This window comes from Oryza glaberrima, chromosome 9 (assembly GCF_000147395.1).
Source record: "Oryza glaberrima chromosome 9, OglaRS2, whole genome shotgun sequence".
In the NCBI taxonomy this organism is placed as follows: Eukaryota; Viridiplantae; Streptophyta; class Magnoliopsida; order Poales; family Poaceae; genus Oryza; species Oryza glaberrima.
In genome coordinates this window covers 17510400-17534459 of record NC_068334.1, presented here as the reverse complement: position 1 = coordinate 17534459, position 24060 = coordinate 17510400, and the positions used below count along the sequence as shown (strand labels likewise).

The window sequence follows — 24060 nt, the reverse complement described above, 5'->3', positions numbered from 1 at the left end:
TTAAAATAGTTTATCTAGATTTACTAGTCCGATTAACAGGTTGCTCAATGCTTCATACGTAGTTGGCCGCAATTTCGTCATTGCAAACAGTTCATCACATTGGCAGATGTGGCAACGAGTTAAATAACCAGATCAACCAGAACAGCATGAATAAAAGGGAGGAGATTAAAAATTTACTACTAGTAACGATAACTTCTTCATTCAGAGTGATGATAGAGGGTTCAACATCCCAGTCGCAGCTTCGCAGGGTTACAACTTCTTTAAGCAACAACCCAGAGCTCTCAAGCGTACTAAGTACCACAACTACTTCTAGACTACGGACATAACATGGTAGCTGGGCATACGAAGTTCCAAGAGATTAACAACTACGGAGTACTTCTAAACTGGACATAACATGGTAGCTGCGCACACGGAGATCCAAGAGATTGATTCAGCTGGTGAACACTTTCCAGTGCCTCACGCTATCGAAAGCGAGTTGATGAACTTCTTCTTCAACCTCAGCTGAAAAAGAATAATAGAAATGGGAACAAATCAGACATTCCGAGTTTCCGACCAAAGTTGAACAAACACTGTAATTGTACGGCTTGCTCTGCATTTGTGAGGGGAAAAAAACTGTACAGCGTGTATTGCAACCGATGCAGAACACAGTAATCACTAGAATAAACACAATTCAAAGGCAAACCACTGAACTGAATTGGTGTTCAAACTGATGCGACTCTATCCAAATTTCCAAATCCGTGACAAGCGCACACGGAGGCAACCAATGACGATTTCAAATTTCCAATACAAAGTACAGGAGTATGACAACTATCTAAGACAAATTCATCTCCAGCATTCAGACCAAAGCAAAGCCAAGAACATGAACAATGGTGTGTTCACATACGAAGAGGAACTTTAGAAATGCTCACCTCCTTGCTGTGGCCACACTTCTTCTTGCGGCAGTGGTGAGACCTGATGGGAAGGCGTGCATAGCACCTGCATCAGGAGATGGAACAGGGTTGAAATCAAATCAGTTCATGTTAGCCGCGGATGCAAAGCTAGTATCATCTGGAATCAAGGTGCGGGCGGGCGGGGGCGTGCGTGAGTTCGTACTTGCGGCAGACCTTCTTCTTCTCTCTGTACTTGAGCGCAAGAGCCCGGAGGGTGGGCTCCTGGATGGTGTAGCCGCCCCTGCTGCCGCCGCGGAGGCGGAGCACCAGGTGCAGCGTCGACTCCTTCTGGATGTTGTAGTCGGCCAGGGTGCGGCCGTCATCCAGCTGCTTCCCGGCGAAGATGAGGCGCTGCTGGTCCGGCGGGATACCTGTACGGGTTGTGCAGAGATGGATACAGTTCATCAGCTTAAACAGCAGAGAGATTCCACCATGCGCACACACGGATTCAACAATTTCCAGCTTAGCAGAGCGTGATATGAAATTAACACTACCGGAGGATCAAATCAATACAGCATGTAAAAGGATACAGAACGTTTTAGGAATCGATTCAAGTAGTTCGAATCAGATTATAAAACAACATACTTTTTTGCTTATTGTAACAAGAAAACAGGGGACCTTTTAGATCTAGTTAACCGTGCAGTATAGCGTGACAGTTATAAAAAAAAAAATCGCCTCCAGAGAAATTGGAAAGGAACTATTCAATCGGAAGGTTTTGGGTTTTTATACGCTTTTCAAGATGGATCTACTCTGTTACAGATCTTAAAAAAATGGTAGAAAAGCAGCAACATTGGATGGGCGATACTACTAGAGTTCACGCATTTTGCTCAGTACTCCACTAAACCCATAAAAACTTGCAACTGCTATACATCCGACCCTATTGTTCGACCCCTGTCCGACCCTGCCGTATCTGCTAATCAATTTACTCCAACGAGCCAGCTGCTCTCCATGTAGGCCAGAGCAAGGAGCAGGTAAGTACTGGTCGGATGCTAAGTTGTACATATCAGTCGGACGTGTAGCAATTCCCTATATCCACAGCGCATAAACTCCACTAAACCCACAGATTTGCACACAAACACAGTAACATATCAGCATATCGAGCACACCAAACAAAGCAGCAATCAATGCAGGTCAGCGAGAACGGGGAGGGCTAGGAATGGAGAGACGGCGAGTCGGCGACCATGGCCGGTGCGAGCATACCTTCCTTGTCCTGGATCTTGGCCTTGACGTTGTCGATGGTGTCGCTGCTCTCCACCTCCAGCGTGATCGTCTTCCCCGTCAGCGTCTTCACGAAGATCTGCATCTTGCCGCCGTCGAACGATCTCCCCGCGCTCTCGCCGATCGGTGGAGTGGTGGTGGTGGTGGTGGAGTGGTGCGCCGCGCCGCAGTCGTGGTCACCCGCTCTTATATATGGGCGACGAAACGCAGCCGCCACGAAAGCGAAATATCCCATAAAAATAAATAGAAAAAGAAAAGGAAAATAGGAAACGCAGCCGCTACGAAACCTATAAATGTCGTAAGAAAAAAAAAGATGAAAAAGAAAAGAGAGAGGAGGAAACGCAACGGCCACGAAACCGAACCACAGGATTGACACGTGGCACGAGTACGGGCCCATGGAGAGCTACAGGCTTCTGGCTATTGGGCTGGTCCGTGTATATGGCCCAAGCAGACACGGAGCAAAGCTTAAATTGTGCAGTAAAATTCTAAAAGAAAATTTGGAAAATTGATTTAGTCACGGAGTTCAACTTGTGAATTCACCGTTTATATTACCGATGTAATCCAAAATCCCAAAACTGGTATTTCATTTCCTCACGTAGACATCCGTACAAGATCAACTATCTTCTTTTATCCTAGGCAAAATAATAATAATAAAAGACTAGTGATTTGAGAATAACATGAAAAAACTAATGCATTATTACACCGTGTATCCTTCCGTGTATATATAAGTAATTAAGTATCAATGAAATTACTCAATAGAGTGGCCTTCTAGTTATCTAAAAAAAATAATGAATCACAACAAAATCGTGGAAGTGTAAAATATGAAACTCCTTTTTTGCTCTGTAATTAGTTCAGTTTAGGCAGCTGCTCCAGCGAGCTCCCTGTCGACGGCCACCTTGAGGAAGCTGCCTTCCTCGACGACCATCTGCACCGGCAAGAACCCTAGCCCGTTGGCGACGGCGAGCAACACCTCCTTCATCTCCGCCCGGAACTCCTCCAGGTCGACGCCGCCGCTGCCGTCGCGGTCGAACCGCGCGAACAGCCCGCGGTACAGCGCCGCGAGCTCGTCGGCGCCCATGGCGGCCTCGTCTTCGTCGGCGCCGAAGTGCTTCTCCAGCACGCGGAGGCTCATCAGCTCCCCGGCCATCTCGGCGTAGGAGAGCACGCCGTCGCGGTTGGCGTCGAGCGCGGCGAAGCGGCCGTCGACGGAGGAGTTGAAGGCGCCCTCGTCCTCCACGAAGCTCCGCACCGTCTTGCCGTCGAGGATCTCCACGCTCATGGTGGCGGATGCTAATTAAACTGGAGTAGCACTGGATGTGTAGAGAAGCTCAGAGTAAGTGAGACTCGGTTTGCTTGGAGTGGAGTGGCTAATTTGAGTGGAGATCGATGCTTGCGAGTGCTGTTTATATAGGGGAGAGTTTACTAATGGAATTGATCGAGTGGTACGCTAGCTGCCAATTGCCGACCGGCTTCGGCTTGGCGCGTGGTGGTCTAGTGGATGCGTGGGACGGGCCAATGGGTTTTGGTCTTTTGGAGAGAGTCGTATGCTATGGGCATGAGACACATGACTTGCCTGGAAAGCAACCAATGTTATAGGCGAACGACTGCGTCGGTATTGACGTGCACTGATCTGTGTAGATACCGAGAATCAGGAGTCGGTCACGGTTGGGATCTGGATGACTTAGTAGAAATTCTGGTGATCTTTGCCAGGATTTCTGTGGATTGATTAGCCGAATTTTGAACATGATTCCCTTAGTAAGTACGGAGTAGGCGTGGCTGTTGCAACTAGCGGAATCGAGTTCTAATAGCTACTTGGATCGGTTTTATGTATGTTTCTTAAAAGGAATTGATACATTAAACAAGGAATTGATACATTATTTTTGAAAAAAAACACACGCACAAAATAGAGCCACATCAATGTTTTATGTTTACAGTAATAGCTAATAGTACTATAATAATCTTGTTTTACCTGCCGAAATTCTCAAACGAACATATGTTGTGAACTAGCCTTAAAGAAAAGAATAACAGGGGAAACACTATATATGTCAAACGTTCATGGTGAGGCAAAAAAAATAACAGGGGAAGCATTTATGGCAAACGTTCATGGTGTTTAGTGCCCTAGCGCCACGCCGCCATCAATAGAAACGGGGAAGCACTCGTGGGGTTGCCAGCAAAACAAACGGCGGAAGCATTATTTGTGTACTGGAGTCATAGATTATTTTTTTTATCACTAGGAACTTACTGAGATTAATAATCTATCATTGATGACCTCAGTTAATTCGAATGTGTTGAATTATATTTAGTGAGATTAGTCATTTGCCATTGATGACCTTGGTTAATTTGAATGTGTTGACTTTTGTGAGATCGGGCAAGTTATCTTGGCCAAAGTTGAAAATTTCAGTCATTTCATACCTCTCTAATACATTATTATTTCGGCTGAAATTTTCTAACTTTTTATTTTTTTTCATAAATTTTGGTAATATTTGTTCAAATTCAACTAAATTTTATTTAAAATTGGATTAGTCATTTGCCATTGATGACCTTGGTTAATTTGAATGTGTTCACTTTTGTGAGATCAGGCAAGTTATCTGGGCCAAAGTTAGAAATTTCGGTCATTTCAGACCTCTCCAATACATTATTATTTTGGCTGAAATTTTCTAACTTTTTATTTTTTTCGTAAATTTTGGTAATATTTGTTCAAATATAACTAAATTTTATTCAAAATTTCGAAAATTTCAGAAATTTTGGTGAGGTCCGATCAAATCGGCTAAACCACGAAAGGTTTATTCCTGATCTTCGCATCTGCTAGTCTACGCTGGGATTATATATGTGAGTTTGGAACATGCCCACTCCTTCCGTTTCCTATTATATTATATATAAGAGGTTCTAAATCAAACTTCTCTAAGTAGTTTCTCGTAACATTCATGCAAAAGAAAGGAAATTAAGCAACCGTAAACGAAATTAGGTGTCTCGCAGTAGGGGCGTATATAGAGATTTGAACAAGTAAAAACTTCAAACCAAATCTCAAAAACAGAAAAGTAGGGGCGTATATAGAGATTTGAACAGTAAAAACTTCAAACCAAATCTCACAAACAGAAATGGCATAAACAGCCAGGCTAACATTTATGAAGACTCTTTGACTCAACTGATGCTAACATATGAGCTAATAACTGAATAGGAAGACTCTTCGACTCAACTGATGCATGACAACTCTTTTATTCAGTTGGCAGTCTTGGATATAAACCTCTTCTTTGGCCTAATCTGAAAATTCAGATGGAAGAAAACAACATTAGGTCAGCCGTACAACCAACGTACAGCAATGTATACAAATCGAAAAAAATAACATGTACAAATAGTGGATGGATTTTATATCTATTATATAAAAAAAATTCGTTTCATATTATAAAACTTTATAGCATTGTCCATATTCATATAGATGTTATATGTCTAGATTCGTTAACATACATATGAATATGGACAATGCTAAAAAAGCCTTATAATATAAAACGGAGGGAGTAACACGAATCCGTGTACATGACTGATGCAACCAAACGACCAATTTTGAAAACAAACTATCTAAAAACGTTAAAACATTTCTTTGACGACAAAACTAAGTAAAAGGACCACTTCACCTGGTTGGTGTGGCCACACTTCTTCTTGCGGCAGTTGGTAGACCTGGCGGGAAGGCGTGCGTAGCACCTGCGGTTAGGAACTTAATTAGGATGCATCGTGGAACAGGAATACACGTACGAATTAAGCGTTAAAATTCAAAGCTGAGATCTTTGTTAGTAAGCATTCCGTAAAGTTTCTTTTTTTAAAAAAAAATTATATAGCATTAGTCAAACAGGATCAAAATGAGTTCGTACTTGCGGCAGACCATCTTCTTCTCGTTGTACTTGAGCGCCAGGAGAAGGAGGCTGGGCTCCTGGATGGTGTAGCCGCCCCTGCTGCCGCCGCGGAGGCGGAGCACCAGGTGCAGCGTCGACTCCTTCTGGATGTTGTAGTCGGCCAGGGTGCGGCCATCCTCCAGCTGCTTCCCCGCGAAGATGAGGCGCTGCTGGTCCGGAGGGATACCTATATATACAACAGTGAAAGAGATATGAATGAATTTTAGCTAGTCGAATGGGCTCGGAAGGTAATATTAATCCATGAAAACAAGAAAAAAGAGTCTTTAATTACAGTTATGCAGCAATGTCATCGATGAAGGCACTCCCTATCAAGAGATAAAAGATACTAGCATATCATTTTAAACTACTAAGACAGAATAGAAACATGTACACAGCGAAGACGAACTATAAGCAGATGGCTAGATTGGATTTGTTGCTCCGTGCTTACTGCGACTAAACACACGCATGCTTAGACCTATGTAATGTAATGGAAAAGTACAAGGCTTCCTTTTTGGTTATCAAATCGATCTAATCTACAACTACAATATTGAACAATTTCGGCAGTATCAACCCACCACGCATCTAGGGCAAAACACATGATTTCTACTGTCTAGACGCACAAGAGCACGACGTACGAAACAAAGGATGAGTCACTAAATTAACGGGACGAGCAATGCCAGCAAATGTACGGCGTACGTACGTGCAGTCGATCATCGCGAGACGACATCAAGACATCAACGATTAAACAAGATGAACATGCAAACGAAGAAGCTAGGGATATCATCTTGATATCGTGTTATATTACCTTCCTTGTCCTGGATCTTGGCCTTGACGTTGTCGATGGTGTCGATGCTCTCCACCTCCAGCGTGATCGACTTCCCCGTCAGCGTCTTCACGAAGATCTGCATCTTGCCTCTCTCTCTCTATATGCGTCGAACGATCTCTCTCTCGTGTAGATTTGGGTAATAACTTGCAGAAACGCTGCCTTTATATAAGGGAGGAGGAGACGCGGCCGCTACGAAACCTGTATTAATAATATCGCAACTACTAATAAAATTCGGAAACAGAAAGGAGATAAATCGCACGATTCGGAAACGGGAGCGGCATTTGCGCTACGTGAGTTCGTGGCCACTACGGAATTGATGAGATCGTGTCATGGGCTCTCTCGTCTGCCTACGGCCCAGATCAGCCCACGAAGAGTTAGAGGCCCAAATATTTTATTGTTCCTGACGTGACGCTCAGAATCCAAAGCCTGGCAGCTAGCATGGGTTCAAAATTTCGGATCGAACCCAGATACGACATTATTTCGACCGATTTTTTTTTCATTTTTTTTGTAAATTTGATAATATTTTGTTTAATTTAATCAAATTTTGTTCAAAAATTCATATAATTTCGAACCGAAATTTCTGAAATTTCGATATTTCGGGCACCCTGGTCCAAATGACCAAACCGAAAGATGAAACCCTGGTATCTAGTAGACACACACAAGCTTTCAAACCGATTCTCTTGATCAAAACTGGTTTTTTATATCATATTATCTTTGTCTCTCTCAAAGAGCACAGTTACACAAGTAATAATGAAATATAGCTCAACAGAGGCTACCAAATAACAATGATCAATATTGTGAACAAGATATATCAATTAAAATCGTAGCTGTGTGAAAATTTAAATGCTCGCCGGTTCAGGTATATTAATTTAAGCAGCTTTGGCCAGCTCCCTGTCGACGGCCACCTTGAGAAAGCTGCCTTCCTCGACGACCATCTGCACCGGCAGGAACCCGAGGCCATTGGCGACGGCGAGCAGCATCTCCTTCATCTCGGCCCGGAACTCCTCCAGGTCCACCGCGCCATTGCCGTCGCGGTCGAACCTCGCGAACAGGCCACGGTACAGCTCCACGAGCTCGTCGGCGCCCATGGCGGCCTCGTCGTCGACGCCGAAGTGCTTCTCCAGCACGCGGAGGCTCATCAGCTCCCCGGCCATCTCGGTGTAGGAGAGGAGGCCGTCGCGGTTGGCGTCGAGCGCGGCGAAGCGGCCGTCGACCGAGGAGTTGAAGGCGCCCTCGTCCTCCACGAAGCTCCGGACCGTCTTGCCGTCGAGGATCTCCACACTCATGATGGCGATGATTCTTTAGCTAAGCAGCAGAGGAAGTTTTTGGTTGGCTTTGGTTGATGAATCATAGTGAAGCTGGTGAATGGAATTTATAGGTGCTCGATCTTCAGCGAAAAAGTACGCGGACGTAGCAGCTGGTTTTGCAAGTCGGCGATGGTGAGCTACCACCATACTAGTCCACTACTATGGCGTGCGTGACCAATTTATTCAGTACCAAGCGGATCGGTGACTTTGCCGGTGCTATGGGCGAAGTCAGTACAGTGTAGTGGAGGGAGCCAACCGATGCTTCCGTTGGTTGGTTGGCTCCGGGCCGGCGGTTTGCGAATTTGCGACGGTTGTGGCGGCAAAATGGGCAACACGTACGGGACGAGGATATCGCGCAGAATATGCGGAGTGGGCAGCCAGACGCGCATAAATGATTTCGTCGGCCCGAAACTGTGGGCTTAGTGGCTTGTATGTGGAGATGATACCCCAACGGACAAGGCCGCGCCGGCGCACCCAATGTCGGGAAAGTTCGATGAGAGCGGTCTGCTCTAATATGGATTCTAATCACCCGGGTAATTAAAATAGTTTCCCCGGTTTAGTTAGGGCATGTTCAATGGTAGAGACAAGTATGGTCTCTTAAACAATATAAGATTATTTAGAGACCATGTCTTTATAATAGTTGAGATGATAAAGGCTTTAATCATTAACTCAAAAAATATTTCATTTGTTAATATTCTTTCCATTTTTTTACCCTCATGCAACCATATTTCCATATTATAGTGATTAAGAGTCGTTGTTAAGCTGTTGTCATGCATAACAACGATGTTTTGTCTCTCCTATTTCTCTTTCTTCCATATCAATAAGTATTCCTAATTAGCAACGCTAAGAGACCACTATTAACAACCATTGTACATGCCCTTACTTAGAGGGTCTTTTGAAAAAAAAGAATTTTGGAGGAATTTTGCAGGGTTTAATTCGTGGAATGTTTATAAACATGTTTGTTCGGAGTAAAGGAATAGTCATTTCAAAATCCTAGGATTTTCTCAAATCATAAGGATTTTGAAAGTTTTTCAACATAAGATCCAACCTCTTGAAAAATTTACATTGTGTCATCTAATTCTTATACTTTTCATACGTTACTCTGTATCTATAAATCTCTTCTAATTCTTGCATTTTTCATACGTTATTTTGTGTAATTCCTGTATTTTTCATACGACTCCATCCAAACAATTTTTCCTATAGTTTTTCTAAGCTTTTCCATCCAACAGGATTTGAGATACGACACTTGAATCTGTTTTTTCTTCTTCTATTTTGTGTGTTGAAAATCCTGTTTTTCAAATGAGCACTGATTGTTTACTGTTTACTTTTTAGTGCCCTGGTCATGTTTGTCACTTTGGTATTTTCTTATTGGTAAAAAATCTTGACTATGCTGGCACAGTGCGTCCTGTCGCAACCTCATGTCAAGTGAAAAAGACAAGATCTAAGGGTTTACCTGTCGAGCAAAACATTTGAAATCTCTCCTATGAACAGTAGGAATAAAAAAAGAGTAATATGAAAAGCATAAAATTCTGACAGAGATATAAGTGTAAAACGGAGGATTCCAAACACGGTAATAGTTGTTTGATTGGACCGTATGAAAAACACAGAAATCGGATGAGAGAGATAGATTCAAAGGAATTTTTCCAAGAGGTTTAACATTTTGCTAAGTTTCCTCCAAAATCTATATGTAATGATCTATTCTATAGGAATTTTATACGATTTGGAAAACTCTAATCCTTTGAATCAAAAGGCCAAATAGGAAAATTCCTATAGGATTTCTATCCTATGAAATTTCTCCGTAAATTCTTTAATTCAAAGGGACCTTCCTATGTGATAAATTGCCATAAGCCTGGACAAGTCTGGTAACTGCTTCTGTGGGTGGTTCGCGATGCCAACACCGAATACCTCGACGCGCTCCTACCGAAGGAGTTCGGGGTCGGTGGGGAGGGCATCGTTGTCAATACTTTTTTTTTAATAGTGAATAAAAATCTCGCCTCTATATCTAAAGGAGAAAATATATACGGCTATTTCATCAATACACAGGTGCCCCAGTTGGATGTCCTTTTCCACCTTACAACCGACACGGTTGTGACGCACTACGGGTGGAACTTGGTGCAAAAGGGGATCATTATAGGTATGCCCATGCTCTACTGGCCGCTGTATGTGGAGCTGACGATTAACAAGGTGCTCAAGGTTGACTACATGGGCATCGACGTGGAGATGGAGGGATGGCTGGTGATTCCTGAGGAGGTGAAGGTGAAGATCAGACTGATCATAGAGTCCGAGCATTGAAAGCAAGCTTAGAGAGCACGTTGAGGCGCACAGAGATGATCACGTAGAACCCACGGCCTCGAAGGATGGCGGTTCGTTATTGTGCCACATTTGCGCAACTCATATTCGAGTTAGACAACGCATGAGGATAAAAAATGGTAGGAGTATGAAATTTACTAACGGTAATCACTATTTTTTATTATATATTGATTTCTTTTGTGCGGATAATTAAATATAATGTCTTAGAAAATGGACTGCCACTCTAATATATACGGCTTTGATAGGTTAAGTTATGGCTTATCGATCAACCATAAAACATAAACCAAAAAATTATAATGGTTTGTGGATTATTATTATATTTTTATTCTTAGTAGTTTAAAAGAAATGCATCATATCAAATAGCCTACGATGAAATACCTAAAATTGAGTTTAAAATTTTAAATTTTAGTTACATCTCATAAGTCAACAAACAGATAATGAGACATTATATTATTAATCTTACTAGCATGCGTAGAAATATTCTCAAATATGTCTTTTAAGAGGATTAGTATGTTGAATATGCTAGAGAGTACACATTTTCTCTCTGATTTACGAGTCTAATGACTGATTCTTGAAAAAAGTTGTTTCTATAAGCCGTATCAAATAAACACCTAGGCCATTCAAAGGAAGCGCTAAGGCCATGGCGAGAGGGCCACCCACCCATTTGCAAAAATCAATTTTATCGATAGAAAAAATCGATTATGTAGTAGTGTCAGCACAACTGTAGTATTAAATTAAAGGAGTGTGAGCGTCATCAATGATTCAGTGTTAACTACTCCATTTCTAGAAAACGATGTTCATTTGAGTCCAGATCAATCTTCCTGATACGTTGTTTTCAAGTATCGACGTACGTGAGGTGGGTGTGTCCAAATTACGAGTATATAAATAAGATTTATTCTAGCTCCACATGGCTAGTTAGTATTGTTGTTTGAGCCGTATATTTTCTGTCGACAAATATCCAATTATATTGTAATTTAAATAAATAATAATAATATAACTTAAAAAAATCTCTTGGTAACACGTTGCTTCCACAAAATGAAGATCGTGGAATCGAATCCTCCCACGTACGTGCACGTTGTAGTAGATGTTTTCCTTTCCCTGCTTACATAAATCTCGAAGTAAATTTAATTGTTCAAAATTATATAAAAGCTACGTACAAGTTATATTCTACTTACGTGTAAATTGAAATTACATTGTAATTTACATTTGATGATTGTTTCGAGAGAATTTGTGGAAACTTGAAACCTACTCCCTCCGTTCTATAAAAACTCAACCGTATTGAATGTGATACACCTAATTCTATGAATGTGAACATATATCTATCTAAATTCGTTGTACTAACATATATCGCATACAGTTCTGATTTGTTTTATTCGACGAAGGGAGTAAATAACAAGAGGGTAAGCAGGAAGAAGTTCCTCCGAGTGCTACTCGTACGAAGAACAGAGAGAACTCGAGAGGTTTCATTCAGTGCCGAAGCTAGCTATTCCACTCCGGTGCGTTTGCGATGAAGAAGACGGTGGTTCTCTACCCCGGCCTCGCCGTCGGCCACTTCAACCCCATGATGGTGCTCGCCGACGTCTTCCTGGACCACGGCTACGCCGTCGCCGTCGCGCTCATCAACCCGTCGGTCAAGGACGACGACGCCGCCTTCAACGCCGCCGTCGCCCGCGCCGTCTCCTCCAAGAGCTCGGCCACCGTCTCCTTCCACATGCTCCCGCGCATCCCGGACCCTCCCTCGCTCGCCTTCGACGACGACAAGTTCTTCACCAACTACTTCGACCTCGTGCGCCGCTACGACGAGCACCTCCACGACTTCCTCTGCTCCGTGCAGGGCCTCCACGCCGTGGTCGTCGACGCGTCGTGCGGTTTCGCCATTCAAGCCGTGAGGAAGCTCGGGGTTCCGGCCTACGAGCTCTACCCCTGCGACGCCGGCGCCCTCGCCGTGAACATCCAGATCCCTTCGCTTCTTGCTGGGTTCAAGAAACTGGGAGGAGGAGAAGAAGGCAGCGCTCCCCTCGAGTTGTTGGGCGTGCCACCCATGTCGGCTTCTCACGTGACGGACTTGTTCGGGCGCTCGTTGAGCGAGCTGATCAGCAAGGATCCCGAGGCCACCACGGTGGCCGCGGGAGCGCGCGTCATGGCGGAGTTCGACGGAATCCTGATTAACACGTTCGTGTCGTTGGAGGAGCGTGCGCTGCGAGCTCTCGCCGACCCACGTTGCTGCCCCGACGGCGTGGTGCTCCCGCCGGTTTACGCCGTGGGGCCACTGGTTGACAAGGCCGCCGCCGGCGCCGGTGACGAGACCAGCCGGCGGCACGAGTCCCTCGTGTGGCTCGACGGGCAGCCCGACCGCAGCATCGTGTTCCTCTGCTTCGGGAGCATCGGCGGGAACCACGCGGAGCAACAGCTGCGGGAGATCGCCGCCGGCCTGGACAAGTCCGGCCACCGCTTCCTGTGGGTGGTTCGTTGGGCACCCAGCACCGAACACCTCGACGCGCTCCTACCGGAGGGGTTCTTGGCAAGAACCAGCGGCCGCGGCCTCGTCGTCAACACCTGGGTGCCCCAGCCGAGCGTCCTCCGCCACCGCGCCACCGCCGCGTTCGTGACGCACTGCGGGTGGAACTCGGTGCTGGAGGGGATCACCGCGGGCGTGCCGATGCTCTGCTGGCCAATGTACGCGGAGCAGAGGATCAACAAGGTGCTCATGGTGGACGACATGGGCGTCGGCGTGGAGATGGAGGGATGGCTGGAAGGGTGGGTGACCGCCGAGGAGGTGGAGGCGAAGGTGAGGCTGGTCGTGGAGTCCGAGCATGGAAGGAAGCTTAGAGAGCGTGTCGAGGCGCACAGAGATGGCGCAGCCATGGCCTGGAAAGATGGCGGCTCGTCGCATGTCGCGTTCGCCCGACTCATGACCGAGTTGGACAATGCACAACGATGAAAATGGTAGTAGTGCATAATTTCTCAACCGTACGTACTGATTTTTTATATTGATTGTATTATTCCTATATTTTGAAATATCGATAATCGAAATGAAAATGTTATATGGGTTTTCATCTATCGATGTACTGATTTTATCCGAATTTTTTAAATAAATAACCGTCAATGGAGACAGCCCATCCAAATGTAATAAAACTTAGATGTAATCCTTATGTGTTAGTATTAGTTTTGAAGCAATGTCATGGTCATTAAGTATCTAAATTATTTTCTTTTTACTTTCAATCCTCACTAATAGTTGCATATGAGGCAAAATTCCTTAACATGAAGTTCGCTTTTCACAAGGGTGCAACGTATCCGAGGTTCTATTCCGATATTTTGCAATGTTTCGATAGTTGATAAGGTTTTGCTAGCTTTACGGTTTTCAAGAAAACATTTGTTGCCCGATCAGAACTACTCAGATTGTATCAATATTTTACCTTTTTAGTTCTATTTGAACAAAAGGGCATCCGGGAGTATAAATACCAGACGACAAGACCTACAAGGCAAGCCTAATACGAGCGAAGAGAGATCTAGAGCCACCTCCAAATTCACCAGTCGATTCTCAAGAAACTAGACAACAGCTAACCATCAACCACCATGTCCAAGTTTTAAGTTGATATACTAGCAAATTGGATTAGATTTCCATCCTATTTGTACCTGTGAGATATTGATATATAATGGTAACATCAACTCCGATCAATAAGAGTAGGACTATTACCCATCATCAAAAGGTCTGAACCTATATACAAATCATTGGCTCCCTTGCTCTTTTTATAGCATCCAACCTCTACGTCCTCCAGACAAACCGTATAGGTATGGATCCTGTGATTAGAATATAATCCATCGACATAATTATATGTATTGTTCTTTCACATTTTGTTAAATTAAAAATCAGGTAGCTAGGGAGGCACATGATAAAAATTGACCGGGGCACCTAGTGTAAGCATTCTATGCTTGGACCTACATCGGGTGATGTGATGGCGAGTGAGGAAGGGATTACGTTGAACCACAACTTCATAGCTAATGGAAAGGGCTTTAGAATTTAGGCACACCGAGTAACAATTAGCCGACTAGGGCGTGGCGGCACAGATCTGTCATGATGTGCGATGCGACTTGGTGAGCAGGGTGATACACTGCTATTGCCAAACAGGGAGTAGTCGAAGGAAGTACCACAGTTCACTAGTTTTTGTGAGTGGCGACTCATCCGCCGTCTAGGCGGCCACTTGTTGCACGCGCTGCTCCTCCTCCTGAAGGTGATTGTAGGCTTCGTGGAAACGCAAAAAAATTTTGTGAGCTTAGGACACATCAATTTTTCGCTTCTCCATCTTGATTTGACGTTGATTGCCAATTAGATTGAGGGGATGGGAGTAAATGATTCAATTCTTGGTAGAGAATGAAAACAGATGAGTGGGGCCTTCTTCCTAGATGGTGTGGGGGCCCATACGTCATACATATAAGGTATACATCTTACATGTAAAAATTAATTGGAGTCCTAGGCCCCATCAACTAAATCCCTAAGTGTAACGCTCCGTTTTTCGTAAGACGTTAAAAACTAGTTTAAGAAAAATCCTAATTGCGGAAATTTCGTTTTTTATGTGCGAGTCTAAGTCGTGCCGTGGATCTCAATTCAAATCCTGTTGTTTTCTCTCATCAAAATCAAAATCCTCCACCTCAAAATTTCTCTTCTAATTCAAGTCTCCAAATCAAATTCCGAAAATTCAATCCCTCTCTTTGAATCCTTGCCAAATACCTGTTCCCAATTCCCATTTTAGTTCCTTCCTTGACTCCACCTTGTGTCCCTAAGACCAAGCATCAAATTCGAAATCCAAAATCCAAATCCCTCCCAATTCAATCTCTGAAAGTCTATTTACCTCCTCATATTTTGGATGGGCCGGATCCCCTCACCTCGGCCCACCTCCCCTCAGCCGTCCTCCTCCCTCGCTCCGCACGTGTGGCGCACGCGCGTGCGCCGACGCCAAGCCGAGAGTCTCTCTCTCTCTCTCTCGTTCTTCTCTTCCTCTCCCCTCTCGTTCTCGCCCTCCGGCGTTGATCTCCCGCCGCCGCCTTTTGAATTTCGCCGCGCCCTCGCGCCCGCGCGCGCGCTCGCGCGTGGCCGACCGCCTGGCCGCCCGCCGCGTCAAGCCCTAGCACCGCCTGTGCCCGCGCTGCCTCCCGGCCCGCTGCCGCCTGTGCGCATGCGTTCAAGGGATGGAGGCAGAGCCCTTGGCCTCGCTCCCCTCTCCCTCCTCCTTTTCTCGTTTCGGCAAGTGCAGAGCCCCCCTTTCCCCCTCCTTTTTCCACTTTTGCCCGACACCACCCGCGTCATCGCCTGCCGCCGCCTTGGCCATTAGCGTGACCGCCAGCTCCTCCTCCTTGACCGCGCAAGGTCGGTTCCGCCCCCCCCCCCCCCCCCCCCCCAAACCGACATTGCCCCCTTTATAATCGAGCCCCCTCTCCAATCTCCCTTCCTCTCGTTTTCGCTTCCATCGCCACCGCGCCATTGACGCCGAGCCATCTCTGCCACTCGTCGCCGTCACCATCCTCGCTGTTGCGCATGCCGGGAAGCCGGCGTGCGCGCGGAGCGGAAGAGGACTCCGGGCGCCATCCCTTCTTCCCCTTCCCCGGCCCGAGGCTGGAGAGCTCTCCCGCGCCGCCGCCGCTCGTCACGGCGCCCTGTCCCGACGCGGTAGCCCTCCGTTCCTCTTCCTCGCTCATCGTCGTCCCCTCTAGCTTGCGCAGTAGCTCGGTAGCCGTCCCGAACGCGCATAGACGCCGCCCCAATGCCCGCCGCCGCCCGGCGCGGCCTCGCCGCCATTGCCGCCCGCTCCCAGAGGTAGCTCGCCGTCGCCGGCCTCCCTCGGAGGTCCATTGCCCCATCCGGCGCCGGAAATGAGTTCACCGAGCCCCGGATATGCTCCCGCCGCCTCGAATCGAACCCTCGTTGACCACCGGCGATTCCCCTCTTTTGCCGCCGCCAACGGTCGCCGCCGCAATCCGCCGCCGTCGGACCTCCTCCGTCGCATCCGAGCCATGGGATCGTCCCCTCTCGTCCGCCTCTTTGTCCCGGTGTGCTCCCCCATGACCGAAGACCGTCGATCCGTGCTCCGGTGAGACCCCCGCCGCCCGCCGTCCATCTCGGCCGGCCTCCTTCTTCCTCCTCTCGCCGGCCTGCGTGGCATCCCACGGAGGCGCCACGTCAGCGCCACCTCGGCAAAGACCGAGTCAAGGCGGGTCCGCTCTCTCCTCCCTCTCGGTGCGCGCAGTCCACGGAGAGCCTAGCGGCTGCGCGTTGGCCCGCCGCCCTTCGGTCCACCCGGTGCACCAAACCATGCGCCACTCCGACCCTAACCCTAGCCCCCCGCGCCGCGTGCACCCTCCGCACCATGCGCCGTGTCGACCGACACATGGGCCCCACCCGGAACCCGCGAGGTGGACCGCGTCCACCCGGCCGGTCTCCCCCCCCCCTCCCGAACCCTAATGGGCCCGCACCGGCCCAGTAGCTCGGCCGAGCCGTGCGCCTTTCCTTGGGCCGCGCCTAAGCCGCCCGAGTAAGTCAAATTCGCATCCCTCCTTCCTTTCCTTTTCCAAAGGAATTGATAAATCCTTTTTCCCTTTTCCATAAATCAATTCTCTATTCCAAGATTCCATAAATCATTTCCTTTGGTCCCGCACATCAGCGAATGCCAATAATATTCTTGATAATATTATTTCTATAAATTCCGATAAATCATTTTTTGTCCAGAAAATCCATTTAAACTTCCAAAATTCATATCTCTCGATCCATAGCTTCGTTTGACTCGTTCAACTTCCAGTAATTCCGTAAAATTAAGATATATCTAATCGCACTATTAATTAGTCTAAATAGGGTCTTTCTTTTGATCTTTTGTTTAGGTTTTTGATTGTTTGCGTATAGTTGCGGTTGCGGATTTTCATCAATCAAGGATTTCTCGAAGATTCGTGAAGCTTCGTGAAGACCTTGAGCAAGGCAAGTCACCCTTTGATCAATTGCTCCTATAATTGAAAAATCAATATTATTTTGTTTGCAACTTGCATTATTAGAATCACTCCTATAACATGCTTGGCCTCGGTTTGCATGTCAAACCGACGGACCTACCCAGTAGTCGCACTAATTCCTGTAGGCTGTACTACCCTGATTCTTTGTCGCTCCACCCTTGTGGTACCTCGGTATCCGTGCTCTCTGAGCTCGTATACCAAATATCCCACATACACCGTTGATTGTCGAAAATTTGGGAAATAGGTTTGAGAAGCCTTGAAAACCCGACATGTGGCGTCGGTGGGTTTGAAAATAAAATGAACTGCGAAAACTCGCGATGCGGGGGTTGTGCCGATGTGGCACTGTCCCGTATTCGCATATAAGGACCGATTCCTGTGGGAAACTCATCGAACATAATCAAAGTGCAACCACAAGGTGGAATGGGACACCCTGGCTAAGTAACTAGTCGGTTCAGGGAAACCTCGCATGCCAATAGTTGGGAACGCCGGGGCGGGGTCGGTTGGAGCCAAACCGGGTTCCTGGTAAGGCAAGGAAGAGAAGCTTGCCAGATTACCGATCGAGGTGGTTGGAGTTTGATTTGTGAAAACTAAAATGGCCTATATTTATGTGAGGATTTGATCCTTCTATGTGGCATGAGGTATCCCTGGGTCGGCTTGGGAAAGGCTTTGTTGCGAACCTCCGATACCGACGGGTGTTCGGAATAAGTTCGTATCTTGTGGGTAAAGTGTACCCCTCTGCAGAGGTTAACTAATTGTTCGAACAGCCGTGCCCACGGTCATGGACGGATGTGAGGTGGTTCCCGTTGCGTAGATTTGTTTGCCTGTGCTTTGTGAAAAGTTGTTGTGGTGTGGGAATCGTAACCAGAATCAGCCTATGAGGTAGATGGATGACCTGAGTGGTCAGAAACGAATCTGTGTGATTCGAGATGTCTACGGGCATCATAGACTAGGCTTCCCGAGTGGAAGCGGATTGTTGTGCTGCTGGGCAGATGGACTCTAGGAGTCCGAGAAAATGAAAATGGCTCTGGGAGCCGCTTAATCAAGTGAAATGGCTCTGGGAGCCGAGAAGTAATGATCTGACCCGGGAGGTCGGTACATTACCATTTAAGTTGTTGAAAAGCATCTCTTAAGTCGAATCGAGACGCAAGTCTCCTTTCGACCCAAACTTAAAAAATAAATAAATCACTTAGTGATTTCAAAATGCTTTCAAACAAAAGATTTGCAAAACAACCTTGCCTCTCTTCCAAGCTTGCATTAAACACCCAAATTCCCGTGACTTGCTGAGTATGAAAGTACTCACCCTTGCTCTATATAAATATATATATAGTTCCTCCGCCTTGAAGTGAAGATGAAGTGAAGTGAAGATTAGGGTTTCGTCATGGTTCCCAGCCGTCGCCTGTGGTGTTTGGGTGTTAGTTCGTTGGTTCCGCCGCTGCTGCTGTTGTTGGTGTTTCCTCGTCTGCGTCGTCGGTTGCATTCTCGGGCTGTTCTGAGTTGCAACCTAAGTTAAGGTAAATAAGTCCTCTATTTATTTTAAGGATTGCAATGATTCATATTTGTCACCGTGAGTACCAGCGCTATGTCCTGGGACTGGTACTGAGATCGCGGTTTCGTAGGAAGCGGTTCGCGCCGTTTTTCCTACGACGCGCTCCGGTCAGGTGCCGTTGCACAGCGGTGCCAGATCGGGGTGAGACACTAAGCTTCATATGCGATGGATGTCATGTTTATGCAAAGAGTCAAGTATATTGTCGGGTGGATGTGTCACATTCATCCAAAATCACTTATATTATGGGACGGAGCAAGTATAAAAATACTAGTAACTGCTAAAGCTCAGCTATAATTGGTTAAGTTATGGCTTATCGATCAGTCCTAGAAAAATAAACGAATATAGTCAAGTATTCGATTAACTAAACCCTTAAAATCTAAAAATAACTTAAAAAGTTAAATTTTGCGCCCAATAAGTCAACAAGCATAGATGACGAGATGTTATGCTAGTCAAGTTACTAAGGTTGTGCTCGGTACTGGAAGTTGGGAACTAATGCCTCCTACACACAATGGAGCTACTTAGCACATGATCAATTAAGTATTAGCTACTCAGCAATCATCATACGCAATGGAGTATTCGTTTAGAAATGGATTAATATGACTATTTAAAGCAACTTTCGTAAAGAATTTTTTTTTAAAAAAAACACATCGTTTAGTGGTTTGAAAAGCGTACATGCGGAAAATAAGAGGGATGAGTTGGAAAAGCTAAGGGCCTATTTAGTTTACGAAAAGGAAATTTTTGGATGTCACATCGGACGTTTGATCGGATGTCAGAAGGGGTTTTCGGACACGAATGAAAAAACTAATTTCATAACTCGCCTGGAAACCGCGAGACGAATCTTTTGAGCCTAATTAATCCATAATTAGCACATGTGGGTTACTGTAGCACTTATGGCTAATCATGAGCTAATTAGGCTCAAAAGATTTGTCTCACGATTTCCACCTTAACTGTGCAATTAGTTTTAAAATTTATCTATATTTAATACTCCATACATATGTTAAAGATTCGATGTGATGTTTTTGGAACTAAACAGGCTCTAACAAAATAACTCAGCCTACCAGTACGTTGAAATATTTTCAAAAATGTTTTTCAGATGACTGTTGTTTTGAATATGACTACAAGATCACACAATTTTCTCTGTGTTTTATGACTTTAATAACGACTGGTTCTTGAAAAATTGTACTCAGTTTCTATAAGCCGTATCAAGCAAACAACCAAGGCCATTCAAAGCATGAAGGCTGCATCCGCGATTGATGGAGATTGATGGAGATTCAGTGTCAATAATTACTTCTAGAAAGTTATGTTCATTACAGTCCAAATCTTTCCAGTTGGGAATAAACATGACGTACCTGAGATAGATGTGTGCAGATTATTAAAATAAAATTTAATCTAGCTCCACATTAATGCCCCGTTTGGCACAGCTCCAGCTCCCAACTCCAACTTACCTGGAGCTGGAGTTGTGCCAAACAGTTCGGATTCATCAAAACTGGGAGCGGAGCGGTGTGGATCGCTCCAAAAAATTACACTAGCATGGTTGAGCGGCAAAAACGCAACTCCACAACTTCACTCTCAACTGGTTACAGCGCTACCCATTATTTTTCAAAGAAATTACACGCAGAATGCCACCGCACTACCCCTTCGTTCCCCATCCGCATCGAGCCGAGTTGCGCATCCCCGTGGTCGAGCGCATCGCCTCTTCTCCGCAAGGCCGCGAAGAGAGAAGGGGAAGGGAGGACTAAGGCGGCGGCGGCAGTAGCAGTGACGGCACACGGCGCATGGCGGCGGTGGTGGCGGCTGCCTCCTCTCTCGCGGCTAGGGCGCCGAGTAGAGGTTTGGGCGGCGTTGGGCGGAGGTTAGGGCGGTGCACGACGGTTGGGCTTGGCGGCTGAGACCTCACGGCGGCACTTGGCAGCGGGAGTGGCTCCCCACAGCGAGGAGGCGCACGGCAGGAGCTATAAAATGGCGGCGGGTAGCAGATTTGGTGCAAGAAGAAGGTAACCCCAAACCCTAGACTCCCTCCCTCAAATCTGGTTCTTTTTTGGGGGGATTGATTGCCTAGATGTTGGTTAAAATTTCTCCCGATCTGTGTGTCTATTATTGCTTGATTTTTAGTTTTTATACTTCAACCATATTCTCACTGCATTTCTAGAAAGATTTGGTCAGAAAAAAATATACTCTTTTGTTGAAACTTGCTGCAAATGCAGCGTTTGGCACTCAAGTTATTACTGTTTTTACAGTGCACCCATGTCCATCTCTACACGCTTTGCTCAAATCGAAGTTGTGGCAAAATATGTGTTTGGTAGCATTTACAAGATCCCTGCTTAATATAGTTGTTTGTCATTTGTAGATAACATTGCAGCAGCTAGGCATTTGACCAATGGTAAATTGTTCAATCTTTCAGGCAAGCGGAGGCCATGGGGAAAAGTTATTTAGATCATGCTCAAGGAGAAAGCAAAGCTTCAGGATTATGTTGTTTTGTATGAATCATTGAACATTATGGTCCCGTTCGTTTCTAAAAAAAAAAGTTGGATGGAAATTTAGATATTGCTGAAACAAAAGTTGAACATTATGGTACCCCACATCTATTTCGTGTCATTGCTAAAACTCCATTTATATGACTTGCCAAATAAAACTAAATATAACTGTAGCGTTAGCACGGACAAATTACTAGTTAATCCTAAGCCAACAGTGAAAAAAATACAAGGATAGTATTGTCTATCTATCCCCTATCCTCTCTTTCAGGATTTCTGGAGCTGAGTAAGTTAGCCAAACACTTTTAGACCACCTATAGCTCCCAGTGGAGCTAGCTCCTAGTGGAGTTGGAGTTTGGAGTTAATTAGGAGTTGGGAGCTGGAGCTCTACCAAACAGGGCCTAAATTTGTTTAGTCATATATTTTAGACAAGGAATACAAGGGCCTATCTCCACATCTTTCCATAGAGTGAAAGATCTTAGGCTACTGTTTTTTTATTATTATCTTTTATCCGTAGGATCTTGCATGAAGATTTATGTTACTTGAGATTCAACTTGTAGCTACACTCAATTATAGAGTACTTATATTTGATTATTAAACATTTAAACTTAGTTATAGAGCACATACACTCAGTTACAATACACTAAAATTAGGTTTTACAATTGTGTTTGTCTCTAGACTTATGATTTTTGACATGGTTGTCCTTCTGTTTTTGTTATTAAAATGGTTTGTATTCATTGGTTGAAAATTATGTAATATTTCAAGCTTCAAATCTATCGAAAAATCAATTGGCAGTCACTTTTTTTATTACAGTACATCTACATAGTTTATACGTAACTACGATGTAACATGTATATAACTTTAAAATTATGTGATACATTGTGAAGACGTCGGATTAAACTCCCTCGCGTATGCATACGCTATGATTTGCTTCTTTTTTTCACTTATACAAATCTCGAAGCAAAATCTAACGGTTTAAAATTATATATAAAACTACCCCTGTTTCATATTACAAGTTGCTTTGACTTTTTTCTTAGTCAAATATTTTTTATGTTCACCAATTTTATAGAAAAATGTAGCATTATTTTTCGAGAAATTCCTCGAAGTGAGACCAGAGTGAGAAGAGTTTTCCAAAAACCATAGAGACTAGCTAGTCTCAAAACAAAAGAGTTTTTTTTACAAGAGCGGGGCTGGGAAAGTAAAGAAAGTCAAGCCCGATGATTCCGTGGGAAGGGACGGATTTCAAATTCCTTTTTCCTTCCTGTTTACGCCATCTCCACCCAATCCTTGAAGATATGAAGCTCCCGACTAGAAGGATCAGGAACAACGACTATTTCCTCCAAAAATATTGGCAGTTGCCGAAATGACTGGAAACCCAGGTAGCGGTCCGGAAAGGGTAAAATGTCAAGGTGAGTAGTGAAAACAAAACAAATATATTATTAAAATATATTCAATGTTAGATGAAATGAAACTAATTTGGAATTATACATGTTGCTAACATTTTCTATAAACTTGATTAAACCTGAAAAAACTTAATAGAAAAAGTCAAAGCGATAAATAACAATAAACGGAGATCAGAGTACACGCGATGCAAGTTATATTATACAATAGGTAGTTACGATGTAGTTTTCACAATCTATTATATTATTAAAAGAGCTTTGAAAGGAGACACCACGTTTGCCGTGGGGGCAAGAATTCCCACATTAATCGAAGAAAAAGGAAAAAAAAAGAAAAAGGAGAGTCCAAGTAGAAGTCCAATTTAAAAATAGCTGAAATTCGGAATTAAAAATAAGCAATATTGAAAGAAGTTTCCATATAAGAACCCAATACGAGATTAATCAAAATTCGAAATAAAAATAAAATAAAATCCAAAATTAGAAACGAAAAGGAGAGTCCAAGTAGAAATACAATTTAAAAATAGCTGAAATTCGGAATTAAAAATAAGGAATATTGAAAGAAGTTTCCATATAAGAACCCAATACGAGATTAATCAAAATTCGAAATAAAAATAAAATAAAATCCAAAAATAGAAAAGGAAATGAGAGTCCAAGTAGAAATATAATTTTAAAATAGCTGAAATTTAGAATTAAAAATAAGCAATATTGAAAGAAGTTTCCATATAAGAACCCAATGCGAGATTAATCAAAATTCAAAATAAAAATAAAATAAAATCCAAAATTAGAAAAGGAAAGGAGAGTCCAAGTTAGAATACAATTTAAAAATAGCTGAAATTCGGAATTAAAATAAGGAATATTAAAAGAAGTGTCCATATAAGAACCCAATACGAGATTAATTAAAATTCAGAATAAAAATAAAAATAAATCCGAAATTAGAAAAAGAAAATAAAAGAAGAGTTCAAGTAGGAATACAATTTAAAAATAGCTAAAATTCGGAATTAAAAAAAGCAATACTGAAAGAAGAATCCATATAAGAACCCATTACGGGATTACTTAAAATTTTGAATAAAAAATAAAATAATATCCAAAATTAGAAAAATGAAAAGAGAGTTCAAGTAGGAATACGATTTTGAAACAACCGAAATTGAAAATAAAACATTAAAATAACATAATACA

The 24060-nt window shown here is 44.2% G+C and overlaps 4 protein-coding genes across 4 annotated transcripts; 1 reads left to right on the top strand and 3 right to left on the bottom strand.

Annotated features, from left to right (window-relative positions):
- Window positions 1–138: 138 nt before the first annotated feature.
- On the bottom strand, window positions 139–6948 carry LOC127783807 (uncharacterized). Its single transcript, XM_052310965.1, has 10 exons — window positions 6840–6948; window positions 6014–6221; window positions 5780–5846; window positions 5376–5408; window positions 3043–3414; window positions 2541–2632; window positions 2130–2434; window positions 1093–1300; window positions 909–975; window positions 139–501 (listed from the first exon to the last, which is right to left on the bottom strand). Exons 1-10 carry the CDS (start codon window positions 6940–6942, stop codon window positions 457–459), a joined length of 1500 nt encoding a protein of 499 aa, XP_052166925.1. The 5' UTR covers window positions 6943–6948; the 3' UTR covers window positions 139–456.
- LOC127784824 (uncharacterized) lies at window positions 2754–3505 on the bottom strand. Its single transcript, XM_052312216.1, has one exon. It carries the CDS (start codon window positions 3424–3426, stop codon window positions 3004–3006), a length of 423 nt encoding a protein of 140 aa, XP_052168176.1. The 5' UTR covers window positions 3427–3505; the 3' UTR covers window positions 2754–3003.
- Window positions 6949–7610: 662 nt separating the features above from the next.
- Window positions 7611–8182, bottom strand: LOC127784825 (uncharacterized). Its single transcript, XM_052312217.1, has one exon. The coding sequence runs from the start codon at window positions 8144–8146 to the stop codon at window positions 7730–7732; it is 417 nt and encodes a 138-aa protein (XP_052168177.1). The 5' UTR covers window positions 8147–8182; the 3' UTR covers window positions 7611–7729.
- Window positions 8183–11870: 3688 nt separating this feature from the next.
- Window positions 11871–13644, top strand: LOC127784822 (UDP-glycosyltransferase 88B1-like). Its single transcript, XM_052312214.1, has one exon. It carries the CDS (start codon window positions 11985–11987, stop codon window positions 13416–13418), a length of 1434 nt encoding a protein of 477 aa, XP_052168174.1. The 5' UTR covers window positions 11871–11984; the 3' UTR covers window positions 13419–13644.
- Window positions 13645–24060: the final 10416 nt, after the last annotated feature.

What these genes read in the sequence shown, in the direction of transcription:
- LOC127784824 (XM_052312216.1), bottom strand. Translation starts at nt 3,426, where the DNA reads ATGAGCGTGGAGATCCTCGACGGCAAGACGGTGCGGAGCTTCGTGGAG.
- LOC127784822 (XM_052312214.1), top strand. Translation starts at nt 11,985, where the DNA reads ATGAAGAAGACGGTGGTTCTCTACCCCGGCCTCGCCGTCGGCCACTTC.
- LOC127783807 (XM_052310965.1), bottom strand. Translation starts at nt 6,942, where the DNA reads ATGCAGATCTTCGTGAAGACGCTGACGGGGAAGTCGATCACGCTGGAG. An exon ending in AGTGTGGCCACACCAACCAG is followed by an intron (nt 5,409 to 5,779) that starts GTGAAGTGGTCC and finishes CTGAATTTTCAG; the next exon opens with ATTAGGCCAAAGAAGAGGTT. An exon ending in AAGCCTGTAGCTCTCCATGG is followed by an intron (nt 2,435 to 2,540) that starts GCCCGTACTCGT and finishes CGACATTTATAG; the next exon opens with GTTTCGTAGCGGCTGCGTTT.
- LOC127784825 (XM_052312217.1), bottom strand. Translation starts at nt 8,146, where the DNA reads ATGAGTGTGGAGATCCTCGACGGCAAGACGGTCCGGAGCTTCGTGGAG.